Consider the following 27,986-nt stretch of genomic DNA (forward strand, 5'->3'; position numbering starts at 1 on the left):
TTAATCCAGAACAAGGTGTTTCTGAACGGCTTTTTCTTTCAGTTTCTCTAGGTTTTCTTGCATCCTTTGACCATATACGTTATTCTGAGCTTGAAAATACCAATCCAAATAATCTCTCACATCTCTGCAAAGGGATAAAGAAAAAGTTCAGAACTCGTTTCTGGATAAGCCCGAGGAAAGAGGGTCCTCTTCAATAAACAGGGCCTCTCCAAATAAATAGATATGACCTGCCGGGCAGCATTATGACTGGATTTCCTCACCCAGTGGTCCATCTTCAATCAGCCAGGGTAGCAATCCCAAATGGGATACCCATTGGCTCAAAGATGCCTAATTGGTTTCCTGGTGGCTTTTTGTTTCTTCCCCTAAATGCCTTGTCCGCAAAGCAAAGACTCCCATCCTGGCTTCCTTCACCTCACTTGAACAGGAGGTACTTCAGAAGCCCTTAGAAAGCACCTTTGCCTTGCAGGAAGCATCCAGTGAAAAAGAGCTGCACCCATCCTGGGAGGAAGCTTGACTTGGAACAGCCATATTCCTCTTTTCTTATCTTAATGGTAATAAACAGTGGCCTCTGTGATAAAAGCTTTACACCTTGCTTCATATACACATTTGGCATTGCCAAAAGTTCATTACTTTTCCTTTTTCAGGAGCGACATAATTTTTGTTTTATTCTGCGTTGGGCTACAGCCCCTCTATAGAGGTATATGCCAATATATATTGGAAATTAAGCATGGTGCAAATTAAGGACGTTTTCAAAATGTCACTTATTCCCCCCCCCCATTTATTTCAGTTATGAAGTCTGGGTTTCTGCAGAATCAGGTGCCAAGAATGGGGCAGTGGTGGGTGGATACAGTATACTGCAGGGCAATGCTCGTGCAGGTCTGGGAAAGTACCAGGAAGAGGAATGTGGACAGAGAGCATGAATTCGGCTCCCTTGAGCCTCACCCAGTCCTCACTGGATCTTTTAGTAATCGCTGGTCTTTTTCCTGACTTAAAACTAAGGACAAGAAACCTTAAAAAGATTAAACAGGTGAGACCATCGAAACTTTGGATGTTCCACTGAACTTTGTTCTAAAACACAGGGTAGAATAAGAATAGCCATACAGATATCTAGACCTCTCGTTTTGTATAATGGTCTATCTTTATACTTGGGATCTAGAGCACCTTGAACTATTTAAAAAGGTAGGAGTAGGTCATTTATAGGACCCTCCTAATTTCCCTTATTCTGTGATTCTATGACCACCATTATTCCCCTATCATAAAGCCCAAATAAATGGGGATCTGACAGCACAATCCTGAAAAGAGTTGCACCCTTCTGAGTCCAATGGCTTTAATTTGGCATTGTGCTGTGCGTAAAGATTACTGCAAAGCACAAATCAACTAAAATATCAATGCTGTTTTTCAGTCACAAAGTCACTTACCTGGAAACAGGTGTGGAAATATTCAGAGAAGTGCAGGAAGCAGGCTTCAAGTCTGCAGCTATGTCACTAGAAAGAGAAAGCAATTCTTAATTATTAACAGCCCACTCCTACTCATAACTGAGATCCATTTGATTTCAACAGGACTTGCAGGTAAGTGTGCACAGACTTCAGCCAAACAACACAGTCCTAAACAGAGTTACACCCTTCTAAGTTCATTCAAGTCAATGGTCTAAGAAGCATGTAACTCAGTTTAGAACTGCGCTGATAATCTTACACGCCAAACAACTCAGTGCCAGGGGAACAGACTCTCTGAGATAATTCTCACCACTATCTTTGCTGCTTCATCAACAGCATTGCAAAAATACAGCTTGGCCATAAGAACATATGATCTTAGCCAAAGGCACATACAGTAAATCAGTTTCCATTGGCAATTCAGCTCCTTTATTACAGAAATCAGAGCAAGCTTTCAGAGTTCAAAGACCCCTTCTTCAAGCAGAATAATTCTGTGCAACTTGAAATCTTGCCTTCCTTACCAATAAAAATCTCACATCTGGATCCGAGCTGTTCCTCCTTTGCAATCACAACAGTCATAATGATTATGGCTTAAGTCAGTGCCCTCTATTTAAATCATTCCTGGATGCTAAAGATGACCATTTGCAACACTCAAGAAGTAGGATGCCAGGCAAACTGAAGCTGCCAATGAGGCTGGGGCCAGGACCCAGCCTGTGGGCAGTATTTTAGGAGTAAGAGCACAGGTCCCTTGCCTGTCCTCTAAATATTTTCTCTTACCTCTCCTCTTTTGATGTTTTATTTTTATCATCAGTTGAGTGATCAGCCTGTGGAAATTCAGCTTTTATCATCTCTGGTGCAAGTAACACAGTGGCCTCCGCCCCACCATCTCTGTAAATTAAGACATTTGACATCCACTTTATTACGAAGCTGGTTTTTCTTTTCTTTTAAGGACAATGCAAATGAATTGCCAACTATTTTCCCCTATACACAAATAAGTGCTGGGCAAGCAAGACCAATCCTGCATGCATTTCATCCTTTGAATACATGTGGGATCATATCAGGAGGGTAGCTGTGCTAGTCCGTAATAGCAGAACAAACTTCAAGTCCGTTACCACCTTAAAGACCAACGTTTCCCAAGGTATACGTTTCTGTGAGTCAGAGCTGACTTTGTCAGATATGTCTGATTGTGTGCAATAAAAATGCAATAACTTATTGTGAACAAAACCCAGAAATCAAACTTACTCATCCATGACATTTTCCTTATCCTGCTCTGGTAAGCTATCTGCAATGGGAGGCAGATCTTTTGGAAGCAGGTCTGTATTATAAGAATCACTGCTGTGGGAAACACAACCATGACAAAGGGTCAAGCAGAGAATGCGATAAGCAGCACCTACATATTCGCAACGTTGCCTCTACTGCACTTGCTTTACTTTTTAGTTGCTGAAAAATCACTAAATACATATACAAAGCAAGGAACATGGCATAAAGGACTTTGTATTTATATGATGCCAGTATTTTTTTCTTAAAATCACTGTTCATTTTTTTGAACAAGAAAAAGCAAAACAAGCACAAAGATAATAACATGCCTATTCCATTACCTTCCCGACAGCTACCACGCATTCTTCCCTGTTTTAACCTCCATCTAACAGTGAAATTCTATAAAGCACAGCAAGTGGTGCTCACAACCCCTTTGTGCCAAGTCTCTGAGTCAGTCCAATTACCTTTCGGCACTCTCTGAGGAGCAGCGGCTTCGATCTGCTCAGCCACGTCTCGTCCTCGAGCAGCTCGTCAACGATCGCTCTCTTCCCTCACCTCTACTGCATTTTTTAAAATCTCCTCCTTTCTCCAAGGAGCTTCAGATGGGCTACGTGGTGTTGTGCCCTCTTCCATTTGACCCTCACAGCAACTCTGTCAGGTCCATTCGGTTGAGTGACGGACTCCAGGTCATCCAGTGAGCTGAGCACGGGTTTCCCCAATCCTAGTCTGACTTCACATGGGCTCTCTGCGCTAGCTGGAGAGTGGGGTACAGTCCCAATGCCTAAACCATTCAGTCACTTTCAATGCATCAGCTAGAATAAATTGCCAGCCCTGGCTTTAAACTCATAGCCCTGTTCATCTGCTTAGGTGAGGCACTGGAAAACTCTTGAGAGAAGTTGCTCCCTAGCAGCCAGAAACTTCTCAACAAGGTTCTTCAGCTCCCTGACAGGAAGCCAACCACTCCCAGATTTATTTATTAGATTTTATTCATTTATTAGGTTTTCTCAACTTCTCTCAATGCAGATCTTCTAAACAATAATGTTTGACAAACACGATCTTTCTTTCTTACCAGAACGTTATCACTGTGTTGTTCAGAGCAGGAACATTGGGCAAGGTTGAATGGATAATTGGTGGGAATTTTCTCCAGGTAGTTACACCACTAATGACTTCCTGAAATGACAGCAGCCAGACCCATCAAAATAAGCTGCTGGCCATTTTTGGTGATCCAAAGAGCCGTGCTTTCAATTGTTAGGGCCCCAGTGACATCAAGGACATCAGAAGATCTTACCTTGGAATGGAGGAATTTCTTTTGTGTAGTCAGAACACTGGACTTTATTGGGTATTTCCTGGTGAGTGCATATCTTGGATGAGGGGAAAGGTGATACTCAATGCTGTTTTCCGAATGAAGGAGTGGCTGTTTGAATTCATACAGTCCTGGGCTAGGATTCTGAACAGAAAATAAAGAGTGAGATTGAAAAAGGAAATTCTAAGCTAAATTAATGTATCATCTATCACAAACATTTTAGATTTCTTTCTTAAAACTATCTCAGTCTTGTGTTGCATACACAATCTTCGCTTCTTCTGAACTCAAGGGATACTCAACCAATAAGGAAGCAAAAAACGGAGGCACTGCAGCGCCAAGTGACATTTAATGGTGACTACAATTACCTCCTGTAGGAAGGATCTGTAGCTGACTACATTAAGGAACAGCAAGATTTTAGTCCAATGTCTGCCAGCCTTCTTTACATGAACAAGCAGGAAGCCTGGCCAAGATATACATCTCAATGGGGGATTCCCCCGTCCCAATTCCAAGAGTACCTTGTGATTAATTAGGCATCTCCAGTGAATAACGGAGCTTCTGAGTCCCTCCCCCTGAAAATGGAGCCTTGCGGCACTTTACTTGGAGGGGGTGGGTCAGTTCTTAAAGGGACGTTGTGTTTTTGCTGGGTATTCCTCCCCACCTTTCTTCAACAGCTCCCTGCCGGCCTGGAAGCTGCCTTCTAACCTTTGCAGCCTTCTTCAGTGTCTTCCTGCACATTTCATGAAGGTTTAACTCCCTCTTTTGGGCTTTGCTTTGAGGGGAGGGGTTGGATGGGAGGGACAGACACGGGGGAGGGAGAAGCCAAAATGGGCGTGGGGAGAGAAACCCGAAGTTAAGAGCTATGCATGGAAATAGGGGGAATTTGCGTCGCTCTTGCCTCGAAGCAGTATTTATATTCATCCTAAGACAGGATCCTAGAACTGTGGGGCCAGCGAAGTCACTCTGAAGGTCGGTAAAATCATGAATAATGCAAAAGAAGCCTCAAAGCAGTCCAGCAGGGACTGCGAACTAAATACTCCTGCATAAATGGCCTAAGAGTCTGCTTGGACAATCTTAATGACATACTATGCGCTCCTTCCTAAAGGGGCAATTTTTTTTTTAAACTTACAAAAACTTGAAGTGGATGCTCTTGTGGAGTATAAAGCAAATTTTCAGGAGCTTTAAGGTTGAGGAGAGAGGTTTCTATTTCCAAGGATACATCCTCTTTTGGCTGGAACAAGGCAAGGCGCAGCCTCTCCTCTGTAGCAGGCAGCACTGGGATCAACTCTTCCTGATGAAAGGGAGAAAGGAAATGTTTAAGAAAGACACTTCCGTTTTGTGTTGTATTTATTCCATCATCTGCGAATATGTATTTGGCATATCTCTGTTCCTGTACAGCGGGAGAGGAAGAATCCCTGACACACATTTTATTACACTGTGAATTTTACCTGGAATTTAGAAGAACTATAATCAACCTCTGGTTACAACAATTTGGACTTTTACATCAATCTATAACCAATAAGAGTTCAATAATTCAATTTCTGCTCGAGGATAAAAATCCCGCTATATCTTACGATGTAGCTAAATTTTGTTGGAAGGCCATTACCAGAAGGAACTCTCAAAATAAAAAGGGTTATACTTTTTGCAATGCACCAGATAATGAGTGATGGGTGAAGCATGGTATAATGTATTTTTTTATCTTTTTTCTTTTGTATTTTAATATGCTGACAAATGTATTTTAACTTGTCCATTTTAGGATATTTTATTCAACTTTCTATCACTTCAACTATCGGTGTGTGTATATATGTGTATGTATATATATATATATATATATATATATATATATATATATATATATACACACACACACACACACACACACACACACACACACACACACACACACACCTGTACGGTTTTGTAATTTTATGCTGGCCATTGGCCATAACAAATAAACAACAACAATATCTCTGTTCCCCTCTTTGGCTGTTACCGCACTTGTATTCCCAGCGATGTATTAAGAGTTTGAAAATGTTATAAAAAATACTGTTTGCACTTTCTATGTATTCCCACCGATGTATTAAGAATTTGAAAACGTTATAAAAAATACTGTTTGCACTTTGTTTGGCCCCTTTAGCTGTGAAGACATCTTCCAACCATTTATAAGCTGTGGTATCCAAAAACCCTTTTAAAGCGATGGTTTTTTACAACATTTTCAAAATCTTAATACATCGCAGGGAATACAAAGTGCGGTAACCCCCTTGTTACAGGCATTTAAAACAGCTGGCTGGAGAAGGCAGCCAAAAGGGAAAAGCTAAAGAAAATCTTGGCTCTCAGCACACAGCCTGAGTGAGCCGTGGACACACGTGGCTAGCCCAAGATGTTGATGTTGTATTACGTATATATTTCCTGCTTGTTCGAATTGTATTTGTTGTGCTTCTTTGTAAGCTGTTTCAAGTCCCCAGTGGGGAGAAAAGCAGAGTAGAAATGCTTAAAAGATAATACAAAAGATGAAATGACTTTTTTGTAAAGCAAGGAAATGACGCTGGACCAACTTCCTACCTCTGCCCCTCTTCTCAGAACCTGGGAATACTTTGGAACTTTGTAGCTGGTTGCTGCATGGTGGATGCAGAACGGCTGATATGCCATAAGCTTGAAATGCTGAGGCACCTGGGGGCAAAGGGGAAAAATATTGTAGCAAGGCAGACATTCCTAATAATCCAATGAAACTATCCTTATCAACATTCATGTGCTTTCATATAACACAGTACACAGGAGCCGCTTATCCTGTTTCCAGTCCCCTCACACTATTCAGGCGAAATCTGATGGTATTATATATGCTACTGAAGAGGTTGATTCAAAAGGTCTCTCACCCGTCCTGTGCAGATGCCAGACATCTGAAAATCCACTGGGCCGAATCTGTATCTCAGATACAGAGAAATGCAGGCAACTGAAGCACAGGAGAGCTACGCTATAGGGCTAGACAGATCCACAATCATCCCTCTCCCTAACAATTAAGACCGGGTATTAGCATGTAGACCCGGGTACTAGCATGTAGAACATAAGTCAGCAGTGTGATGCGGTAGCTAAAAAGGCAAATGCGGTCTTGGGATGCATCAACAGAAGTATAGTATCCAGATCACGCGAAGTGATGGTACCACTTTGCTCTGCTCTGGTTAGACCTCACCTAGAGTACTGTGTTCAGTTTTGGGCACCGCAATTTAAGAAAGATGTAGACAAGCTGGAGCGTGTCCAGAGGAGGGCAACAAGGATGGTGAGGGGTCTGGAGACCAAGTCCTATGAGGAAAGGTTGAAGGAGCTGGGTATGTTTAGCCTGAAGAGAAGAAGACTGAGAGGCGATATGATAACCATCTTCAAGTACTTGAAAGGCTGTCATAGAGAGGATGGTGCTGAGTTGTTTTCTGTCGCCCCAGGAGGTCGGACCAGAACCAACCGGTTGAAATTAAATCAAAACAGTTTCCGTCTAGACATTAAGAAGAATTTTCTAACAGTCAGAGCAGTTCCTCAGTGGAACAGGCTTCCTTGGGAGGTGGTAAGCTCTCCTTCCCTGGAGGTTTTTTAGAAGAGGTTAGATGGCCATCTGTCAGCAATACTGATTCTGTGACCTTAGGCAGATGATGAGAGGGAAGGCATCTTGGCCATCTTCTGGTCACTGGGTGTGTGTGTGGGGGAATTGTGAATGTCCTGCATTGTGCAGGGGGTTGGACTGGATGACCGTGGTGGAACCCTTCCAACTCTATAATTCTGATTCTATGATTCAGTTTAGTCCAATGGCCTTCAAAAAGGCTTCATGGGTCCAGAACCTGAAGTTGTACCAAGTACGGCAATTAGCCAGACACAGAGGAAAGATTTCTGCATCAACCCTCCCGCCCAATATTCAAACTTTGCTTAAAAAATTGAAAAGATCCAGTAAAACTAGCAACAAGCCACAGTCACTTATCCACTCCTGGATGTGCTGTTGACAACCTGTGGTGTTTCGTCCTTTAAACTGTGTAAAGCAAAACACCAGACAAGGGGTTGGACTGAAACTATCAGCAGAATAGAACTTTTCCTGCCTTCCCCCTCCCACTGCAGCCTGCTTATCTCCATGAAATGCTGTTCCTGGGGGATCCCCCCCACCCCGCACCCGAGGAGCTATGAAAATGGCCAGTTTAGTCTAGATCCATCCCAGGGATTAGCAAGCTATTGTGTTTGACCTTTAGTTCAAAGAAGTGGTGAAGATGTTTAATCTCAGCTTCCGCAGATTTAACAGGAACTATACCAAGAACTTCAGGTAACTAGGGGGAAAAAACAGTATATATGTTGATAACTTAATAATAGCAAAAACTGGTTATCAGTATGAAAAAGGCTGGCATTCATTTTTGCAAAGTTATTAACTTTTGTTGTTTGCTTTATTTACTATATTTGCTCAGAAACACCCGGGAAAATAAATCCATATACATTCAGTAACTAGTTCAATCATTGCATGACACAGAGGGATGCTCGCAGTGGTGAATGAGCTAGCAAAGCGGTACAAACAATTGGCTGCACCACACTGCATTTGCTGCCGTTTCCAAGGATGCAGCAGGTAAGAGACCGAGGCCTGCAATAACAGATGGAGTGACTGTTGGTGATCTAATCCACTCCTTCTAGGAGTGAACCTAAATATCCAGAGTTACCCTACCCTGTGCTGGCCCTTCTAAAGGGTGCAGAAGGGTGTGTGTAGCAATCTGGTAGGCTCCAGGTTTTCCTACAATACTTCCTTCCTTGCCCCTGGGGGCAGCGACTTCTGAGCCTGGCTGCCTGGCGATCCTGTTTTCTGTCAAGAGAGGTCAACTCAGAGACCCAACAAGCAGCTCCTCCATCCCCTAGTAAAGGTGAGTTCCAGAGATGCATCTCCATCCCTCTTGGATCCTCACTTCCCTTTACAATGAAGCGTCTTCCTATCCACCCACTGTTATCAACCTTTGTCTTCTGCCTGTTTGAGCCCCTAATCCTATTGCTGCAGGTAGACTGAAATGGAATTCATTCAGACTTAAGTTTTCCTGGGCTCAGAGAATAGACCCCCCCCCTTTTGGTCCTGTCAAAATTGGACTTTATAGTCTTATTTATGTCAGATTTGTAACCCCAGGAAGCTCTCTGTTCAAGTCAAGTGAAATGACGTGCTGGGCTCTCTGTTTATTTTAGATATTTACGCCTTGTTTTTCTCCCCAACAGGAAAACCAAAGTGGCTGTTTTGTCCTCACAACAACCCACCCTATGAAAGAAGTTAGGCTGAGAGTGACTGGCCCTGTGTCACCAAGCGAGCTTCCATGGCAAAGTGGGGATTCGAAGTCAGGCAGTCTAACCACGGCACTGTTACAAACAGTGCGTTCACCACTGACGACATCATGGTGGTACTTACCAATTCATCAGCCCACCGCACTGGACTGTAAGTGGGGAATCCGAAAGGTAGGATGTGACGCACGGTCAACAGAAAAGGCCTGTCCTGGTCACTTATTGCGGCTGCGCCGTCAGCTTTGTCACTGCTGTTTTCCGCTGAATGGGGACAGGCAAGCAACTGGTATGAATGCTAAGTTCATGAGTGTAGCAAGTGCACCAGAGTGACCATTGAAGATGAGCTGCCGAGAACCAGCTCATCTTGATCCAACTGACTGGTGAGAAAATGCAGCAGCAGCCTCAGTCGGAGCCAGTGGTTTTTTTTGGAACCACCACAGATGGCTCTGCTTCCTTCCCTTTTTTTAAAAAAAGACTATTTTATTAATGTAAACTTTTGTCAGTAAGACCATTTTACTCCATGTATCTTGTTTTATCAGGCCAAGGGCTGCAAATAAACTATCTAAACTATCTTTTATTAACATTTTCAAGCAAAAAGGTAACAAACAAACATATACATACGCTGACATCCATACAATTTAAGCTTACTTCAGGGGTCAATTTATATCTTAAACATTACTCTATTAATATGATATCTACTTAGATATTCTGTTTTGCTCTAAATTTTTCTTGCAGTTAATTTTTTTCTTTCTCTATTAAATTTTAGTCTACATTTTCCAGTTGACATATTAAAAGTAACATTCCCACTTCTGTGAATCTTCAATCATCCTTTCTTTCAGCATGTTAGTTATTCTGTCCATCACCGCAAAATCTTCCATTTTTTTGTTGCCACTTTTCTAGATCTGGGATAGTCTCTTGTTTCCATGATGTTGCCAACACTATTCTTGCCGCAGTTGTCAGATAGCCAAATTGTTTTCTATGGTTGTTTTCCAGGTTTTCCAGTGCTATCCCCAATAACATGATTTCTGGATTCATTGGAAATTTGATTTTTAGAATCTTCTGCATTTCTTGAATCTGTATCCAAAATTTCTTGACTTTGTTACAAGTCCACCACAAATGGAAATAAATTCCATCTTTATCTTTACATTTCCAGCTCTGCTTCCTTCCTTCCTGACGTCACGGTGATTGTGATGTTAAGCCCCCACCCCCAGGAGGAAAGGAGGATGCAGCACACACAAAGCCTTGCATAGCCAAACTACCAAAGAAATCTTATTGGAAGGATTTTTCTAGCTGTTTTAGTATAATGAATACAAGGTCTTTACCATATAAACTACCTGCATTAAAGTGGCCTTAAGCTGATGGTCGAAACATCTTCTTTGGGCTGTTGTAATTATTTTTCATAATCTCAAATTACATCTATTTGTAAGGAAAACAAACATTTTAAAAATACCTGAGGGTTTATCTGTTATGAATGCTTCGTCTTGATTTCTAAAGCTACATAGTCCAAATAGTGAATGTAGCTGACGTGTTAGGCGATTGCCAAGCAGAATCTGAAAGAATGAAGGAAAACTGTTCAATAAACTTTCATCATCAGTCTTTATTACAGAGATCTGGCACACTGAAGTGCAAGTTTGAAACCTATCCAAAACATCAGCATCTGCAAATGAAAACGTTTTGCTTCACATTCATGTTATTTAAAAGATTAACAATTTCCCTCATAAAGTGTATATAGAGACTTTTCACAACAGAAGTACTTTTTCACAAAAGCGCATAAGAATTTTTGTGGGTAGGGAGAATTTTTAATGTACTTCAGGGCTACAGTCCCACAACAGTGACTGAATGAAATGGATTTGTGGTTTTATTTTAAAGAATGCTATGATCTCCTATAAAAAAAAAGTATGAAGCACCCCAGCAAAAGCAAGATGATATTGGAATGAAAACTATGCTTGCACATTGTGTATATGTGTGTGTGTGTAAAGAGCCGTGAAGTCGCAGCCGACTTATGGCGACCCCTTTTTGGGGTTTTCATGGCAAAAGAGACTATCAGAGGTGGTTTGCCAGTGCCTTCCTCTGCACAGCAACCCTGGTATTCCTTGGTGGTCTCCCATCCAAATACCAACCAGGGCTGACCCTGCTTAGCTTCTGAGACCTGACGCGATCAGGCTAGCCTGGGCCATCTAGGTCAGGGCATATATATATATATACTCATATATATTTACCTGAGCCAATCTGTTTCAGTACCTTTCGAGCAGCTTGCTGGAACCGCCGCAGATTCCAGTGCCGGTGGTCCCAAGGGTTGTTGAGCAGGATATCAAATGTAGGCTCGAATTCTGGACACTACACAGCATGCAAAAAGTGGAAATAACTCTTTGGAATTAATTCACTTTCTCATTAACAACATATTTACACTGATAAATAATATCCAACCTGCACTTATATACACGTACGCTATACTAATTTCAGTGGAACTTATTTTGAAGGAAGTGTACCTAGGATTGCAGTTGCAATCAAATAATCAACAATATAGCTCTTTTCTTCCTCATCAACTCTCTATCAATCAGCTCTAAGTGGCAACCTTTAACTTTATTCCTTAGAAGCTCCTTGATCCATTGATCTTGAGCAGCGTAAATCTAATGTTTGAGGGATATAAGGACTGAAATAAATCTTGCCACTGACAGTGTAGCCTAGGGATCCCTGTCACTTAATAAAAAGGCATTATGTCAGACACAGAGACATTAGATTTATATGTTAAAAGGGGAGAGATATAATGCGATCTAAGTTACTCATAAAGCAGCATTCCAAGAGGGCATGAGCTAATGAATCAATAGAGCCAGAAGAGCAAGGACAGGTCCTGTCTGGGTATGGTATAGTCAAAAATATGCCCTGCATAACCATAGAGGGGTTAGCATTCAGTCTAGCTAAACAAAAGGCTCTAGAAAGAAGTTGTCAAATAATAAGTATAAGTGGGCAAACTGCGTGGTGGTGGTATTCCAAAAAACTGAGATGAACAAACATGGCGAGCACGGAAAGTAGTGCTGTTATAATCAAGCTCTTTAATGCGCTTTTTAATTTTGGTGAAAGCTTCAGTTTTCCCAAGATCTAATAACACATCCTGCGAGAAGCCCAACAATGACAATTTCTCATCTAAGATATTTTGCCATGAGGATTTAAAAGGGTCGTGCTTCAGAGAAGCTAGGAGCCCCTCAGTGCTAAAGCGCAGCTTAAATTGTAACTTAAAGGCGGCCCACCATGCTCTAGCTTGGAGCGACATTTGGCCAAACTCGGCTAAATGGCAACCAGCTATGTACTCTCTTTAATCTACTGCTCCCAGTTGATCATTTAAACTGGGCACACAGCATTCTACCAGATACAATCCTCAAGTGCACAGGGATGATCCCCACCCACCCTAACAAGAGACATCAACAAAAGACAGCAGACAACTTTATTTGGATCGGCTGACACGAATGCGAGGAGCTCCTTTTCTTCTGTTGTCCCCATCCAACATTCAACTCTGGCACAATAACATACCTCCCCAACCTTTCGGATGATACGCTTGACAGAAATTTCTACTTTCTTCCTTTGAAACTCCGTCGCCATAACGGGATCTCCTCTTCTAATCTGTTTTGGCACCAATAAAAATAGATCTGTGTCAGTGTACAAACTGATTGTTAATCAAAGTATTGTATTTAATGCTCAGCAAAACAGAAGCCATGGAATCTTAAACAGACTTACGCCCTTCTAGGTCCATTAAAGTCTCAGACTTACTCCCTTCTAGATCCACTAAAGGCTCAGAAGGTTTTAACTGTTTAGGATTGCATTTTGTGGGTTTTCTAGGAAGCTTTATAGTGCAAATAGAACAGAGTGGCAAGCTGTTCCATGCTATGGCTTCTAAATTTAATTCATATACCCCCAACCCACTTACACACCTGCCAGAACAATTTATTACAGGGTATATAAATATGAGTCAGCTGCAATACTCGCTCTTAAGGAAGTGATAATTTATGTAATATGCAATGTGCTTATTTTTTAATAGCTCCCCAATAAATGGGTCAAAAAAGCAGCTTTGTTTTATAGATGGAGAATTAAAGCTGAGGGTGCTAGACCTGCACAAAACTCGCAACTGAGCTGATAACTGAACTAAGATTTGAACAAAACCCTCCTAAAATTGACAGTGTGTCATTGGACTATGATTTATATTTGGTAAAGAGAACTCCCCACTTTATAGATACAGGTAAATAGTCATAGGCAACAGAACTGCAGAAATTAGAGCAACGTCGTGAGAACTGATAAGCCACAACTGGTTTGTTTTCATCATATCACCAGACTCTTCCTCAACCAATAGGGAGGAAACCAATAGGCAGTCAGCTCCCCCTCCCATGAGCTTCTGTTTTCCTTAAACATGAAACGTGAACCCTTTAGACAGACCAGTGATAATGATGTATGTACCTTATATAGTTCAGGATCTCAACCTAAGATATTTTAAGCACAGGATGAGAGACCCCCTCCCTCTCCAGTAGGCATCCTCTTGCCCACCACAGGGATTTCTGCATGAAAGTTTTTTGTCGGTTCTGGCCACATACGGCTTAGGTTTGTCCCCTGATTTCCGCACACATTTCTGTGCCTTTAATTTTCACTTCATTTTTTTTGTGTTTTCCCCCTGGTTTTTTTCCGCTCTTTTGAGACCACTTTTACCCCAATGTTTTTCTGGAAGCTGATTTCGAGTTGGCTTTTTCCTAGTGTATAATGTTTCTTTTGGTTTTCTTTGTCCCATCCAATTCCAGCCCACTTTTCAACGATTGGACAGTCATCATTGTTAAATGACTCCCCCCCCAAAGATGAGTGAGTTCAGTTTTTAAAAAGATGGCTCTGAAATACTGATATAATGATGTAATGATAGCTTAAACAGGTTCTCTGAGAATTCCCAGTTTTCATATATTTTTTTTAAAGTAAGCCTCTATGTTCTTCCCTCAAGGAAATATTGGGGGAAAGGCTTATATCTGTGAGGGAGGGTGATAAAGACTTATTTTTTCTTTTTTAATGAATGCTTGGAATTCAGAGAATCTGCTTAAGCTATCATTATAACACTACAGCGTTGTATTAATATTTTAGGGCCTTTTTAAAAAATGGGGTGGGGGTACTATGATGCTACTGATAATGACACTGATGACATCAGGACCCTTCCTTGAAAATTGTCATTATTTAAACCACATGCGAAAGAAAATTAATGAATTCCACAACTGTAAAAATGCACAGGGAGGGCAGGCGTGCAGCAGAACCCTGCCCAAACCAATTCCAGTGCTTGTGGATCGACTCCCAAGAAAATCAGGAGTGTGGAAAAGGTTTCAGATGGGGGTATTCTCCTGAATAGGGCCTAACTATTGCATGAAATGTACAATCCTATTCAGTAATTTAAAAAAATGTATTCTAACCCGGTACTGCTCTTCAGCTCTCTGCCGATCTTCCAGAATCTGGTCGTGAAAAGCCAAAGACATGGGATCTTTCCCTAAATGGACTTGCCTGCATTCAAAACAGAGAATTAATTTTTTTACTTTAAAAGTTCGGCTCAGGGAAAATGGTTCAGATGTGCTCTTAAAAAAAAGTTAGTAATACTTCCACATGGGTGAAATCAACCCAAAACAAAGCTATTGTGGATTTGGTACCTATAGGGCCAAAACAGATGTGACTTGAGGTATCTATCATTAGGAATCCAGACGTATATTGGAACAGCAGTTTAATCCTTTGTCCCTGGCCATTTCCCCAATTGGTGGCTCAATTTAAATGTGCTACTGATGAAGAAAAAGTGTGCTGAATAGCTGCTTTGCACGGGTAGCTGTCCAGTTGAAAGGGGCGGTTGTGCGAGTGCAAAACCACCTGATGAATTCTTTTGTCCCAACCACTGTCACTTTTCAACCAGATCAAAGTCACCAGCTTCTCCCCACCACACCCCTGAAGCTACTATTTGCCTTGCTGGGGTGGGTGGGAGGAAAGACAGTTGTGCCTGCTTTCCCACCCCACCAGAGAATGGCTAACAGTAACTGGGAGGGTTTACATTGGAAGAACAGGGTTAAACACTCTCTCCCTAGAGTCACCATTCCAATTTAATTTGTAGCTCCCAGTAGCTGCTTGTTTAAATACAAGTACTTGGAGATCCACTCATGAGTCTTTCATTTGCTTGGACCAAGGACTTTCCCACAATACCTCCATCATCACGTTTTCAAACAAATGTAGAACACAAGCAGATCAAATATGGCCATATGTTGTGCTGATTTTGGCCAATTATCATATAGCCCAGCCTAGCCCAATGTCATCTGAGCTTGGAAGCTAAACAGGGTTGGCCATGGTTAGTACTTGGATGCTATCAAGAAAGACTGGAGTTGCCATGCATACGAAGACAATGGCAGACCACCTCTTGCCTTGAAAACCCCATGGTCTTGGGATTGCTATGAGTTGGTTGCGATTTGACAGCACACAATTATATTATTATATCCTATCGTACACACATATGTTTCAGAGTAAACAGACATGAGTGAGAGCCAAACTTAGAAGCGCTTAATTCCCATTAATTTGAATGGAACAATTAAGGATGGGTTGGATCACACAACAATCTTCTTGAGGAATCTTGCTCTAGAAGAAGTAACAAGAGTCCATCCACCAGAGAAGGACTCCTCACTTAGCAGAAGGGATTCGCAGGATCCCGTGCCATGTGCTTAATTTTCTCCTAATTAAACAGAAATCTAGTAGTAAATTCTATTCAGCATCCAAAAAATTTATTCCAGCAAAAACTTTGGTGAATCAGAGCTCATTTCATCAGATGCATGGAGTGTCCTACTGAAATCAACAGGATGTCAAACTGCTTAATTTGGGCCGGGTTGTGTTTCTTAACAGCAAATTTTGAAATATAACCTAAAACCATTTGTATTAGCACGTGAACTATCTGTAGACCAGGGATCAAAAAATTTTATTGTTGATATTTGTTGCTCAGCTACAGAACAAGAAAACATTTTAAAAATCCTAAACAGTGTAAACTACTTTGTACTATTTATAATCAGATACAAGCTGCGGTACAAAAGAATTCCCCCCCACACCAGTATACAAAACAGCCACACTGAGTGAGTTGCAAAGACTTAGTACATTTCACATAGTTTAATTCATTTCTCCCCCTTGCACAATGCAAGACATCGCTCACCATTTAAGCTGATTCGTTTCTTCTTCCTGGATATCCTGCTTGACTTTCAACTGAAAAACAGCTTCTTTCACCTGCCTCGTGTTAGTTCCTCCATCACCTTGGCCTCCTAAGACTGCAGGGCACAAATACCAACAGCTATTAGATGGGACATTCAAGAGTCAGCATAAAATAACCCCTTCTGTATCACCAATAGCCTCGATGAACTTGAAATAGATAACTTTCTATGCAAAAAAACAGTGGTTTTTATTACATGTCATAGATATGAAGTAGAATACAAGTGTTTTGGAAAGCAGTTAAAATTGTAATTATATTTATTTGAAACATTTTAATGCCACTTTTCCACTCAATCAGGGTCCACGAGAGGGTGAACATAAAAACATGAACACATTTAAACAATTAAAAATACAGCTAAAATCATAAAGTTTCAATTAGAAACACATAAACAACACTAGAAGGAGGGCCAATAACCATTATTGGGGGTATGCTGGATGAAACGAAACCGTCTTCACCTGCTGGCAAAAGTCACCGATAGTGGGAGACAGACGAACTCCCTGGGGAGGGAGTTACACAATTTTGGCATCATTGGTGTGTGTACAAGAAGACAATTTCCTGTGCCAAGGATCTCACAGTTTTAAAAACCGACTTAAAAGAAACTACAAAGGCAATGGAAAGAGGTGGAGAAACAGGGTGTATCATGAAAAGCGTACACATTCCTTTCAATTACACACATACACACACACACACGGGCTTCATGAAAGGGGTTAGGAGTTATGTCAGAGGCTTCCTACAAAAGATAGGTTTAGAAGGGAGATTTCAAGGAACTGAGAGAGGTGTCATCAGGCAGGTGTCCTGGGAGGCAGCTGCAGCCATAAAGAGCAGCAAAAGAGAAAAGGGTGGGGTCTTTCACGGGAAGAGGAGTCTTGAGGATGCTGGAGCTGAAGAAGCAGCGGTCCCAGGCAGGGATGTGTCCAGACATGAGAGTAGAGAGATAATGGTGAGTTTCAAAGGCAAGGAGGAGGACCTCATGCTGAATGTGGTGGGAGACCAGGAACAGGTGTGCAGGTTTCTGGAGGGAAGTCCCATGGTCAGATTGATAAGTGATGAGAATGAATTTTGTGGCAGCCTACCAGACAGAGGTGAGGGGGCCAAGGCGTGACCGTGGAGGACCAGAGAGGAGAAGGTTGTAACAGTCAAGCCAAGAGATTGCTTCTCTGTGAATTGAGCATCTTCAAAACAACCAAGGATGCGACAGCACATTTCTCCCCCTTTTTAAATATCTAGCTTGTAATTTCTCCTTGACCCTGAAAGCTGGTATTTTTCCAATCTAAGTGTTCTGTATTAGAATCACAGCAAATATTAAGCTTGCTGTCGGTTCTGTCTCTTGGCCAGAAATGACAGCCACATACCAGGCACTCCACACAAACACCTGCCGCTCAAGTGTTGTTACCTTCTCTCAACTGTTTTATCTTCAGTTTGCCTGGCTCCTGGATTAAAACAGTAGCCACAGCAAAGGGGTTGGAAAGATCTGTTGGGAACCGTAAGTTTTTATATTCGATGGTCTATGAAAGAAAATGCAACATGTCAAAACAACCAATGGGTGAGATTTCACTTCAGCAACGTTTTTGGGGGTCTTCTTTTCAGCAACTCTGTACCTTTAATTTCGGAAGGGGACTTTTCTGTTTTGGTGGTGACATCTTCTGTACTAGGCATGTCGCTGCTTTTTCGTCAGACATTGGTTTTCTCTGCCCAGTTGTCTCTTTCTTCTTAAGGTCTCCTTTTCTGGATTTTCAAAAAGGCCAGTGAGCAAAAATATAGTAACATTTTGGGAAAGTACTGGGGATCTGGATCACAAAAAGCTGAGAGTCTAGAACTCTGGGTATCTCCTCACTTCTCTTTGCCTGGCAAGCAAGAGAGACCCCTCCTAGTCTCTGGCCTTGCTAAACCATTGAAGGGAAAGATAACAAACCAACTCTAACTATGGTCATTTTATAGTTCCTTGAGCTAATGCCTCTCTTGCCTATGGCTGCAATCCAAAGACTGATGTTTGCACCTTCCCTTTATGTGTGTATGGTTGTAAACTGCCCTGAGCCTTGGACAGGTGTGTATACATATTCTTAATGAATAAAATGGAAGCCAGTGACAAGTTGTACAGGGCACAGATGGCTAGGGGGAAAACTGGCAGAGGAATTGGTATTAGCATATCCTCTGATATTGTCAAAAGCTTGTCTGCATTTCAGTAATAATTAACACCAAGTACGACATGCAGCATTAATGCAGCCATAAAGAGGGAAAAAAACCAAGCTTAATTAAGTGTCAGAAAGAACCAGCAAATGGCTTACAAAAAGCCATTGTGGTGTAGTGGTTAACAGCAGAGTGGACTCTAATCTGGAGGACTGGGTTGGATTCTCCACTCTTCCACATGAAGCCTGCTGGGTGATCTTGAGCTAGTGTCAGGCTCTCTGTCGGCCCTGGATAAGAAACAAGATGGTTCCCTCCACGGACAAAATGGAGTTTTCTGTGCACTCCGTTCCTCCCCGTTTGCACCTGGTACCCTGCCCAAGATCTGCACCTCAATGCAGACCCGCCCGATGTGATCACTGATCTGATACCGGGTCCCGCAAAACAATGATGGGAGCCCGGGAAGATCAGCCGTTTAACGCACGCATTTATTTCCTGTATGTGTTGTCTTAAGTATTTACCGGTAGTTAACTTCTGTATTGTTTCTTTGTTTCTAAACCTAATCAACCCCATTGTATTTACCCTATATATGTACCGATACTTCCCCATGCCTGTATTCTAGCCTTATGTTTCTATGATCTGCTGAACTCGCTAACTTGCTGAAATAAAACTTTTAACTTGCTGCACCGTCTGGAGGAAAGTCTTTATTACCAGGAATGCAACGTGTTGCTGAGACCTGACAGCTAGTCACAGTTCTCTCTGAACTCTCTCAGCCCCACCTACCTCACAAGGTGTCTGATGTGGGGAGAGGAAGGGAAGGTGACTGTAAGCCAGTTTGAGACCCCTTAAAGGTAGAGAAAATCAGGGTATAAAAATTAACTCTTCTTCTCTTCATAAAAACACAGTCAAGTAATTGCTGAGGAGTATGAGCCTACAGTGGTACACCTACTTAAACCCTCACCACCAAATATCTGGGCTTGGATTCAGCATTCTGTTAATAAAAGGTGCTGATGGTCCCAGATCCTGACTCTCCCCAGTCTGTCCTTTCAAGCCATGGGAAAAGAGCCGTTTGGACTAATAGCCTCTTCTGTCAGGACAACTCTGCTGTCGGAGGAGGGCAATTTGCCCCCCTTCTCCCTCCTCATGGCAGCCTCCCTCTCCACACAGCTATTAGTACATGCAGGTTCAGGGACACTAGGAATAAATGTTCCTGAGTTCAGAAAGGGGAGGAGAACCCAGGAAAGATCCACAATCCTCATTTCCATGGTTCCCTGGATCTAACCCTGGATCCCAAAGGGCCTTCTGACTACTGGGATGCTGAGCTGTAGGCTCTTGTACTGGTACAGAGGCTGAGGAGAGTATTTGCTCAAGACACTGCACAACAAAACCCAATTGGTAATCTCACACCTGAAGCTGCCTTATACTGAATCAGACCCTTGGTCCATCAAAGTCAGTACTGTCTACTCAGACTGGCTGCAGCTCTCCAGGGTCTCAGGCTGAGGTCTTTCACATCACCTACTTGCCTAGCCCCTTTAACTGGAGATGCCGGGGATTGAACCTGGGACCTTCTGCATGCCAAGCAAATGCTCTACCACTGAGCCACAGCCCCTCGTGAACTGCTGTTCCTGCACAGTGTCAGCCAAAGGATGGAATGAAGAACCTTCTCATCTTGTGGCCATGCAAATGGCTTCTTTCAGGTTACCCACACACAAAATGCAGAAATGCCCCAAGAACAGTGTGAAGGTGGCTGATGCACTTCTTCCTTGGGAGATTAGGAATTATAGATAGACCTAGTCATTATTTGTATACCATGTCAGATGCCTATTTATTTATGCTATGAACAGTCCACCTCTCTCACTGGGGCTCAAGGCTGCTTACAAGAGTGAGTCAATACAATCAATGGGATGGCATATTCAATAAGCAGGGCAACAGGATTAGGCCTGCAGAAACTTGGAAAGTGCATCAGGATATGACTGTTTCAATGGGAAAGGTCTAATAAGAAACATTAGTTTGAAAAGTTATATCAGGGAAACACCAATGAGAAAAGGCAAGTATCAAAAACACATACATTAAACTAGGGTACGGTGTTGATGTTCCTGTGAATACACATTCATAAGGTTTCGAGTTAAACTGGGAAATCCACAACTGGATTTTGATCTGGGCTGTTCCATATTCAAACGGCACAAATGCAATAACTACTTCCGCTTTCCCATTGGCTGGGATTATTCCTGTAATCAGTGAAACTATAAATTAAATCGAGCAATCACCATGAAGTCACACCATCAACATTTTGACTGAAAGAAATGCAAAGAGAAAGACTAAGGAGTTAGCTACAACCAGGGATTTTGGGAGCCCAACTTGAGATGCTGTAAAGGTATTATGGTTAAGACCAGCTGACTGGAAAGCAAGGTGCTCGTGGTATATGGAGTTAAAAAGTCAGTGGCACCTATTGTCAAAAAATTTGCTTATTTCTGCAGCTCATTCTTTTTGGAAGCTTCTCAGTGTTATAGCCACAGTTATTCATCCTCATTATTCTTACTCTCTTTCACCTTTAAAATGTTGCATTGGGTCTGTATTTTCCCTTTCCACCAACAACCACTTCTGGATACACTGGGTGAAACACAGCACCAGCAAACCCCCCACATGCTTGCTAAAAGATCCAGTGAGTCATGGGACCCTTGGGAACAATGTTGAATGTGTGGAAACGGAGGAGGGGGATTCAGCAGTAATCATGAAATACCCCCCCCCCCGCTTGCACGATCCAAATGCTCTTTCACTTATGCATGCACACAGGTCTCTGAATCTTTTCTACCACTTTGCTGAAGCATAAGAACAGATTTTTTTGCTACAGAACAGTTGCTTCTGCTTGTGAACAACAGTAGAGGCAGTTCACAGTGGATCAAGTCTGAGAATGATGCCCTAAATAAGTCCCACTGTATTTGGTGGAACTTACTCCTGAGTAACCATGTTTAGGAGCAAGCTGCAACAGAAGGGAACTGAGCAGGTTTTAGCTGTGGCAACTAGACCACCTAGATGGTTAGATCTGTCCAACAGGAGTTATGTTCTTAATTTGTGAACAAGATGTTTTCACACAAAGTTCTTAGATGGGTAATCTTAAAGATTAATGAACTAATGCTTCCAGTCTCATACCAGAGATGGGGTGAATAGTAAAGGCTTTGTGAGGCTGAAGATACTCAATGTAGAACTCAAAATCAATGGGACAGCTGCACTGCAAAGGGATCACATATTCCTTACTGGGGGAAAAAAGATGAAATGGAATGAAAGAATTAGAAATAATTCAGAAATAATTCAGTTCCTATTCGCTGACATATCTATCCATCTACATCATCACAGAAGGATACTGAAAAGGCAGCTGAAATTTCTTTACAGGTATAAATCAATGATTTGCCCATCATAGAAACAAAACCCTCCATCCCAAAGTAACAATTGTGCAGCCTCGTATGGTGGGTATTTAGAATCTTGCACAACAATACTAGACCTATGGCAATAACAGCTAGAACACAAATATGCATTCTGCACCTGTCCCGTGTGGTGTAGTGGTTAAGAGCGGTAGTTTAGAACAGTGAACTTTAATCTGGAGAACCGGGTTTGATTCCCCACTCCTCCACATGAAGCCTGCTGGGTGACCTTGGGCTAGTCACACTCTCTCAGCCCCACCTACCTCACAGGGTGTCTGTTGTGGGGAGAGGAAGGGAAGGTGATTGTAAGCCGGTTCTCTACCACTCTACCCTTGAGTGGGAGAGAAAGTTGGCATATAAAAACCAACTCTTCTTCTTCATACCCACTTTCATCGTAGAAGACCAGAGCTGATCTACGTGTGCAGTAAAATCAGGTGGCAGAACCTATTTAGGTTGCAAGTGGAGGGTTGTAGTTTTTTAAATCCTCACATTAAAAAAAACAAAGAATGTAGAAATAGCCTGTCAGAGAAAACGTCTCCCTGATGTCTAAATTTTCTTTCTTTCTGTGTGTGTGTGTGTGTAAAGTGCCGTCAAGTCGCAGCCGACTTATGGTGACCCCTTTTTGGGGTTTTCATGGCAAGAGACGAACAGAGGTGGTTTGCTAGTGCCTTCCTCTGCACAGCAACCCTGGGATTCCTTGGTGGACTCCCATCCAAATACTAACCAGGGCTGACCCTGCTTAGCTTCTGAGATCTGACGAGATCAGGCTAGCCTGGGCCATCCAGGTCAGGGCTAAATTTTCTATGCTCCAGAGCATCTGACACCCACACTCCCTCACATACAGGCTGAAGGAGGGGGGTCCAGGCAAGACTCTTCCATGTGATGCTGAACATCAGCTCCTTCTTGGGCGGTTAACGCCATTTGCCATCGATATGGCATCACAAGTTCAGAACTGCAGCCTAAGCTTTCCAAAGACCTGAACTCCTTAGTACACAGTATGTTTGGATCTCTAGCTATTTCATCCTTAATTGGACACCCTAATGCATTTTCCAAACGCTGCATCTCCCTGTGAGGGGAGCAATTTGTGTGTGGCTGGATCTAGCTAGTCAAAACAAAACCGCTTAAAAAAACACTGCATATTCTCAAACATGATAAAAAAATACATTTTATTCAAACAATTCCTTCATTTTATAAACTGTTTGACTGAAATCCTGTCCGGCCTGATTAGCAAGGAATGTAGTTCATGTACAGCATTTCTTTGAAAAGTATTTTGCAAACTCTAGACAACAAGGCACAGAAATAGGGAGGCCCACTGATTGGTGCATTTTTTGTTAAATTTTCTGTTTTGGGGTAGCCATTGTGTTCTTCTTGTCAGCCCGAGTACTTGGATGGAAGACCACCAAGGAATACCAGGGTTGCTATGCAGAGGCAGGCAATGGCAAACCACTTCTGTGAGTCTCTTGCCTTGAAATCCCTATGGGGTTGCCATAAGTCGGCCTGGACTTGATAGCACTTTACACACACATGGTGTTCTTCTTAATGGGGGACATATGTGGACAGAGTGAGATTGGTGGGTTAATCAATGGAAAATGGGATTCAGAAAAGTTAAAATGATACTCTTACCCTGACTAAAAAGGCAACATTTGTGAACTATGAGGTTGGGTCCAGACAGCTTTTTAATACAATTCTTCCTGATTCTCCTTCTTATTACAGCCCTGTCTTACATGTCTTTTGACCATGCAGATCCCTTGATCCTCAGCATGGCCTTTTGGGTGGCGAAAAGGGATTATCTCCTCCCTTTTTCACCAGTGGAAAAGCTGGCTGGATCTAACCCATAATCAACTTTTAAAATCAAAGATGGTTCTATGAAATCGCTGCCTATTTTTGTCACTAGAATTCTGAGACAGAGTTGATAGCCGAAGGCTTCCTTTATGGTGGCTTTTGATGAGGTTAAGGACAGGGACTTCAGAGGAACTATCAACGTGGATCCCATGGACAGCTATAGGCTGCCCAAGCCCGCTGTAAATTTCAGCTGAGTCCTACCCCATCAAGACACATCTGCCGCCTTTTTGCATGGACTGAAGTCCCTGAGGTCTCATAGTTCTTTGCTTCTAATATAATGGCAGGAATATTCAGCAAATGAAGTCTGGCACTGTATACTGGAGGCTAGCCAGCTGCTATCATCACCACAGATGGCCATTTTCATGTTTTCTCAACTCTAAAAAAAACCTTTAAGCCTTCAATTTGCCCTCATATATGTCAATGACTTCTAAAAGCCTCCTTAAGGGTGACGGGTTGGTCAAAGACACAAGCACAAAGTGTGAAGGCTCACAACCCTAGGGTAACACTATCACCAGTCCCTTAACTAACCTGCTAGTGAGAGACCAAAGGACTAAGTCTCTAGCCTTCCTGGGTTTAAGATCAAGACGTCAGCCCTGCAAGGTAGGACACTTGCAAGTTGAGTTCCAGAAAACAGTTATTCTGGTAGCTGTAGCCAACATGGGCTGAAGTACTGGATTCAGATTGAAGCCCCAAACCCAAGAACACCACAGAATATAATTAATGGGGGTTATTATAAAAATGTGCAGAAAAATACAATATATGAGCAATGTACAGTAAGGATAAATTAATAATGCTAAATATCTGGCCTAAGCACACTTACAAGCATTGGTTCTAAATCCAATGCTACCTGGCACGACTGAGTCCAAACACAATTTCAAAGCCCAAAACAGGCTCCGGAGAGAAACCGCATAGCAAGCAACAGCTGCTGATAATCTTACAAAATTATCCAATGTCACATTGGGTATTGAAAAGAAAAATGGGTATATATGTTATGCTAAATTCATCTGAGATTTTATATCCTGATTGAATAACTTAATATTTTCAACAGAATTACCTGGCCTTTACCTATTTTTCCCCACGTTCCCATTATGCTAATTATTTTAGCAATGCATGAGGAATACTTTAAAATAAGAAATTATTGCTGCAATAACTGTTTACCACTGTCCCAGGGGAACATCAGAGAAGCTAATATAGGATGGAAATTCTACAGCATTCATCACAGGATAGGCGTGTATGGGAACCAGCAAAGTGTCATCTCCCTGGGGGGAAAATAAGAAGAAAATTACAAAGTTGCTTACAAGGATTAATAACGTTTGATATGCAAGGGGTAACTACCTATCTGTTCTTACACAATCAAAGAACAATGATGCAATGAGGTAATTTTGGACTTTGGACTTAGATGGTAATGTATACTCCAAATGTGAAATTATAACCTCCTTTGGGAGGGGGGGGGTCCCTTGCTGAGTCCGTGAACTGGGATCTTGGACTTTGACCTCTTCTCTATTTTGGCTTTTAAAAGTATGTGTTACACATACAGAATCCAGAAGACATCAATGTGATTTTATTTTTTGAAGCAAGGTGGTGTAGAAAAATTAAATTTGGATAAATGATCCACATCATTTTCTCCAGGAACGATCCCATAAACAGACTCCACTGGGAACCAAGGATCTTGTTCATGGGATTATTCCTCAAAATATTAGGTAACTCATGGCCAATTCCCTGAATAAAACAGCCCAGAATTACCCCTGGTCTACTTCATGTTTCAAAACACAATGGACTTCCTCACAGCTTTTAGAATATAGCTCTGCATCAATACTTTGGCCTTTTCCCAAATTCTGTGTGTCGTCGACTGACTGACAGTAGAACTCAATACCATGAGGGAAAGGGTTGAATAATGCAGACTTACTACTCCAAATACCACTGAAGAACATGAACTCTTTGTGAGAAATATCCAATATTTGTGAATACTCTGAACTAGGACGTGTTATCTTTTCATCTGCAGAGGCGGAAGGTAAGAGCACCTGCTCATCCTTTGTGGTGTCTCACCTCAGAATGGATTCGGATACAGTCATAATAATATCGCCATTCATCAGGACGGAAGTCGACCGTGATTGTAAAGGACAAGCCAGGCACAAGTCGGTGCTGTAAAACAGAGCAGAGCAGTTTCCCAGGGAGCGCTCCAAAGTCATTGACGCCGTAATATGGTGACATTCAAAAATAGGGTTGCCAGGTCCCTCGTCACCACCGGCAGGAGGATTTTGGGGCAGAGCCTGAGGAGGGGAGGGTTTGGGGGAGGGGAGGGACTTCAATGCCATAGAGACCAATTGCCAAAGCGGCCATTTTCTCCAGGGGAACTGATCTCTATCGGCTGGAGATCAGTTGTAACAGCAGGAGAGCTCCAGCTAGTACCTGGAGGTTGGCAACCCCATTCAAAAAGAAAGCAAAGCATGAAAGAAGAACAACTTGGAAGGTTGTTGCCAACACTTACTGTTTTGCTGTATCTGATCTGGAAGTACTTTGTTTGGGGTGGAATAATGTGAACATTTAAAAGATTGCCAGAAATATTCACAAGTTTCTGCAAAACAAGATAGGAATTTTTAAAGCAAGTCAGAACATACTTATGATCTGTTTTGTATCTGAATAGGCATTTCATACTTAACAAGCCAGCCATGTAAATGTATCTGGTTAAGCGGGGGGGCAAAGTCAGTGGGTACTTGTAGTATCTCATTCAGCCTACTAACTAATAACACCTTCATTACCTACCAGAGTTTGTTGGTGATGTTTTTCAATTTCATACCCTCCATAATGCATTATGGCAGGCTTGGCCTGTATCACACTATTTCTTAAAAGCTTTGAATAAATTTCTGAAATTATAAGAAAAAACAAAAAGCAATAATTAGCATACTGTATCATATTAATGGGCTTCATCCAGCTAAAGCGCCTTGTAACGAATTCCCACTGAATGTAATGGGAATACTGGCATGACTTATTCCATAGATTTTAACTGTACAGTACTTAGCCATGACTAACATTAGCCACTTTTAGGCCATGGTCTATTTAGCCCACCCTCGTCTCTACACAAGTTATTAGCTACTGCACAAATATTGTAACCAAAAGCAATCCCCCCATTCCTAATTGTTTATACCATTTTTTCTACCAATAAAACCTTACTGTCATGTAATACTAATGCTATGTTCATTGAATTTCTAAGCCAGACGACACTGTTAGACCTCATCTCCAAGTACAGACACATAAAACTCATTGTCTTTCTAATCTCTTTCCCAAATGAATGCTGAGCATGCTAGGAAAAATATTTCATGGCAATGAAGAATCGTGGCCAGAGTATGAACAAGCTGTTACCTAACTTGTATTCCCAGCGATGTGTTAAGAGTTTGAAAACGTTATAAAAAATACTGTTCACACTTTGTTCGGCCCCTTTAGCTGTGAAGACGTCTTCCAGCCATTTATAAGCCGTGGTATCTAAAAACCCTTTTAAAGCAATGTTTTTTACAACATTTGCAAACTCTTAATACATTGCTGGGAATACAAAGTGCGGTAACCCCCAAGGACTGAGGATTCAAATCCTCACTTAAGCATGAAGTTCACACAGGGGGAAACTGAGCCAGGCACCCTCTGTTAGTTGAACCTTGCTCATATTGCTGTGAGGATAAAAGGAAAGAGAACTACTATGCTGCCCTAAGTTTTTTGAAGGAATGGTGGGCAAAAATGAGACGGACAGATCGTAGAAATATATGGGACTGTCTTCTGGCAAGGCATGCTTCTTTATAGAACAAACACAAGGATGAGTTACCATGCTTCCGCCTGACCTCAACTGCAACAGGGATCATTTGTAGATTATAGGCTTTTGAAGGGCTTAACCACTTTATTCGGGCCACGGTTGAGCCCTTCCAAAGCTTACAATCAACAGCCCCTTTTGCCAAGTCATTCAATCACTTACTGGATTCCAGGAGGTAATTAGGGACATCAGTTCTTCTCTTAGGTTCCTCCACCAAACTGTCCATAAGAAGGGGCGAGACTTTCTTGAAAGAGCCTTTGGTATTATTGAAATCAGAACAAGCACTATTTACTACTTCCAT

General features: G+C 42.0%; 1 protein-coding gene across 1 annotated transcript; it reads right to left on the minus strand.

The window, feature by feature from the left end:
* Positions 1 to 27,986, minus strand: CFAP221 (cilia and flagella associated protein 221). The gene is made up of 25 exons (XM_056861413.1): positions 27,848 to 27,986; positions 26,653 to 26,753; positions 26,378 to 26,464; positions 25,936 to 26,031; positions 25,048 to 25,148; positions 21,779 to 21,882; positions 20,697 to 20,856; positions 18,103 to 18,229; positions 17,898 to 18,009; positions 16,451 to 16,562; positions 14,694 to 14,781; positions 12,793 to 12,882; positions 11,506 to 11,601; positions 10,715 to 10,814; positions 10,157 to 10,160; positions 9,392 to 9,512; positions 8,205 to 8,285; positions 6,550 to 6,657; positions 5,117 to 5,278; positions 3,976 to 4,134; positions 3,757 to 3,857; positions 2,673 to 2,765; positions 2,208 to 2,318; positions 1,419 to 1,484; positions 1 to 124 (listed from the first exon to the last, which is right to left on the minus strand). The coding sequence occupies exons 1-25, from the start codon at positions 27,984 to 27,986 to the stop codon at positions 1 to 3; spliced, it is 2,643 nt and encodes an 880-aa protein (XP_056717391.1).

Source organism: Euleptes europaea, chromosome 15 (assembly GCF_029931775.1).
Source record: "Euleptes europaea isolate rEulEur1 chromosome 15, rEulEur1.hap1, whole genome shotgun sequence".
Taxonomy (NCBI): domain Eukaryota; kingdom Metazoa; phylum Chordata; class Lepidosauria; order Squamata; family Sphaerodactylidae; genus Euleptes; species Euleptes europaea.

Bases quoted from the DNA above. Each gene is read 5' to 3' on its own strand.
- CFAP221 (XM_056861413.1), bottom strand. From the start codon at position 27,986: ATGGAAGTAGTAAATAGTGCTTGTTCTGATTTCAATAATACCAAAGGC. The intron at 26,465-26,652 runs GTAGGTAATGAA...CTTGTTTTGCAG, and splicing joins AACATCACCAACAAACTCTG to AAACTTGTGAATATTTCTGG. The intron at 8,286-9,391 runs GTAAGTACCACC...TTTTCCCCCTAG, and splicing joins TGCGGTGGGCTGATGAATTG to TTACCTGAAGTTCTTGGTAT.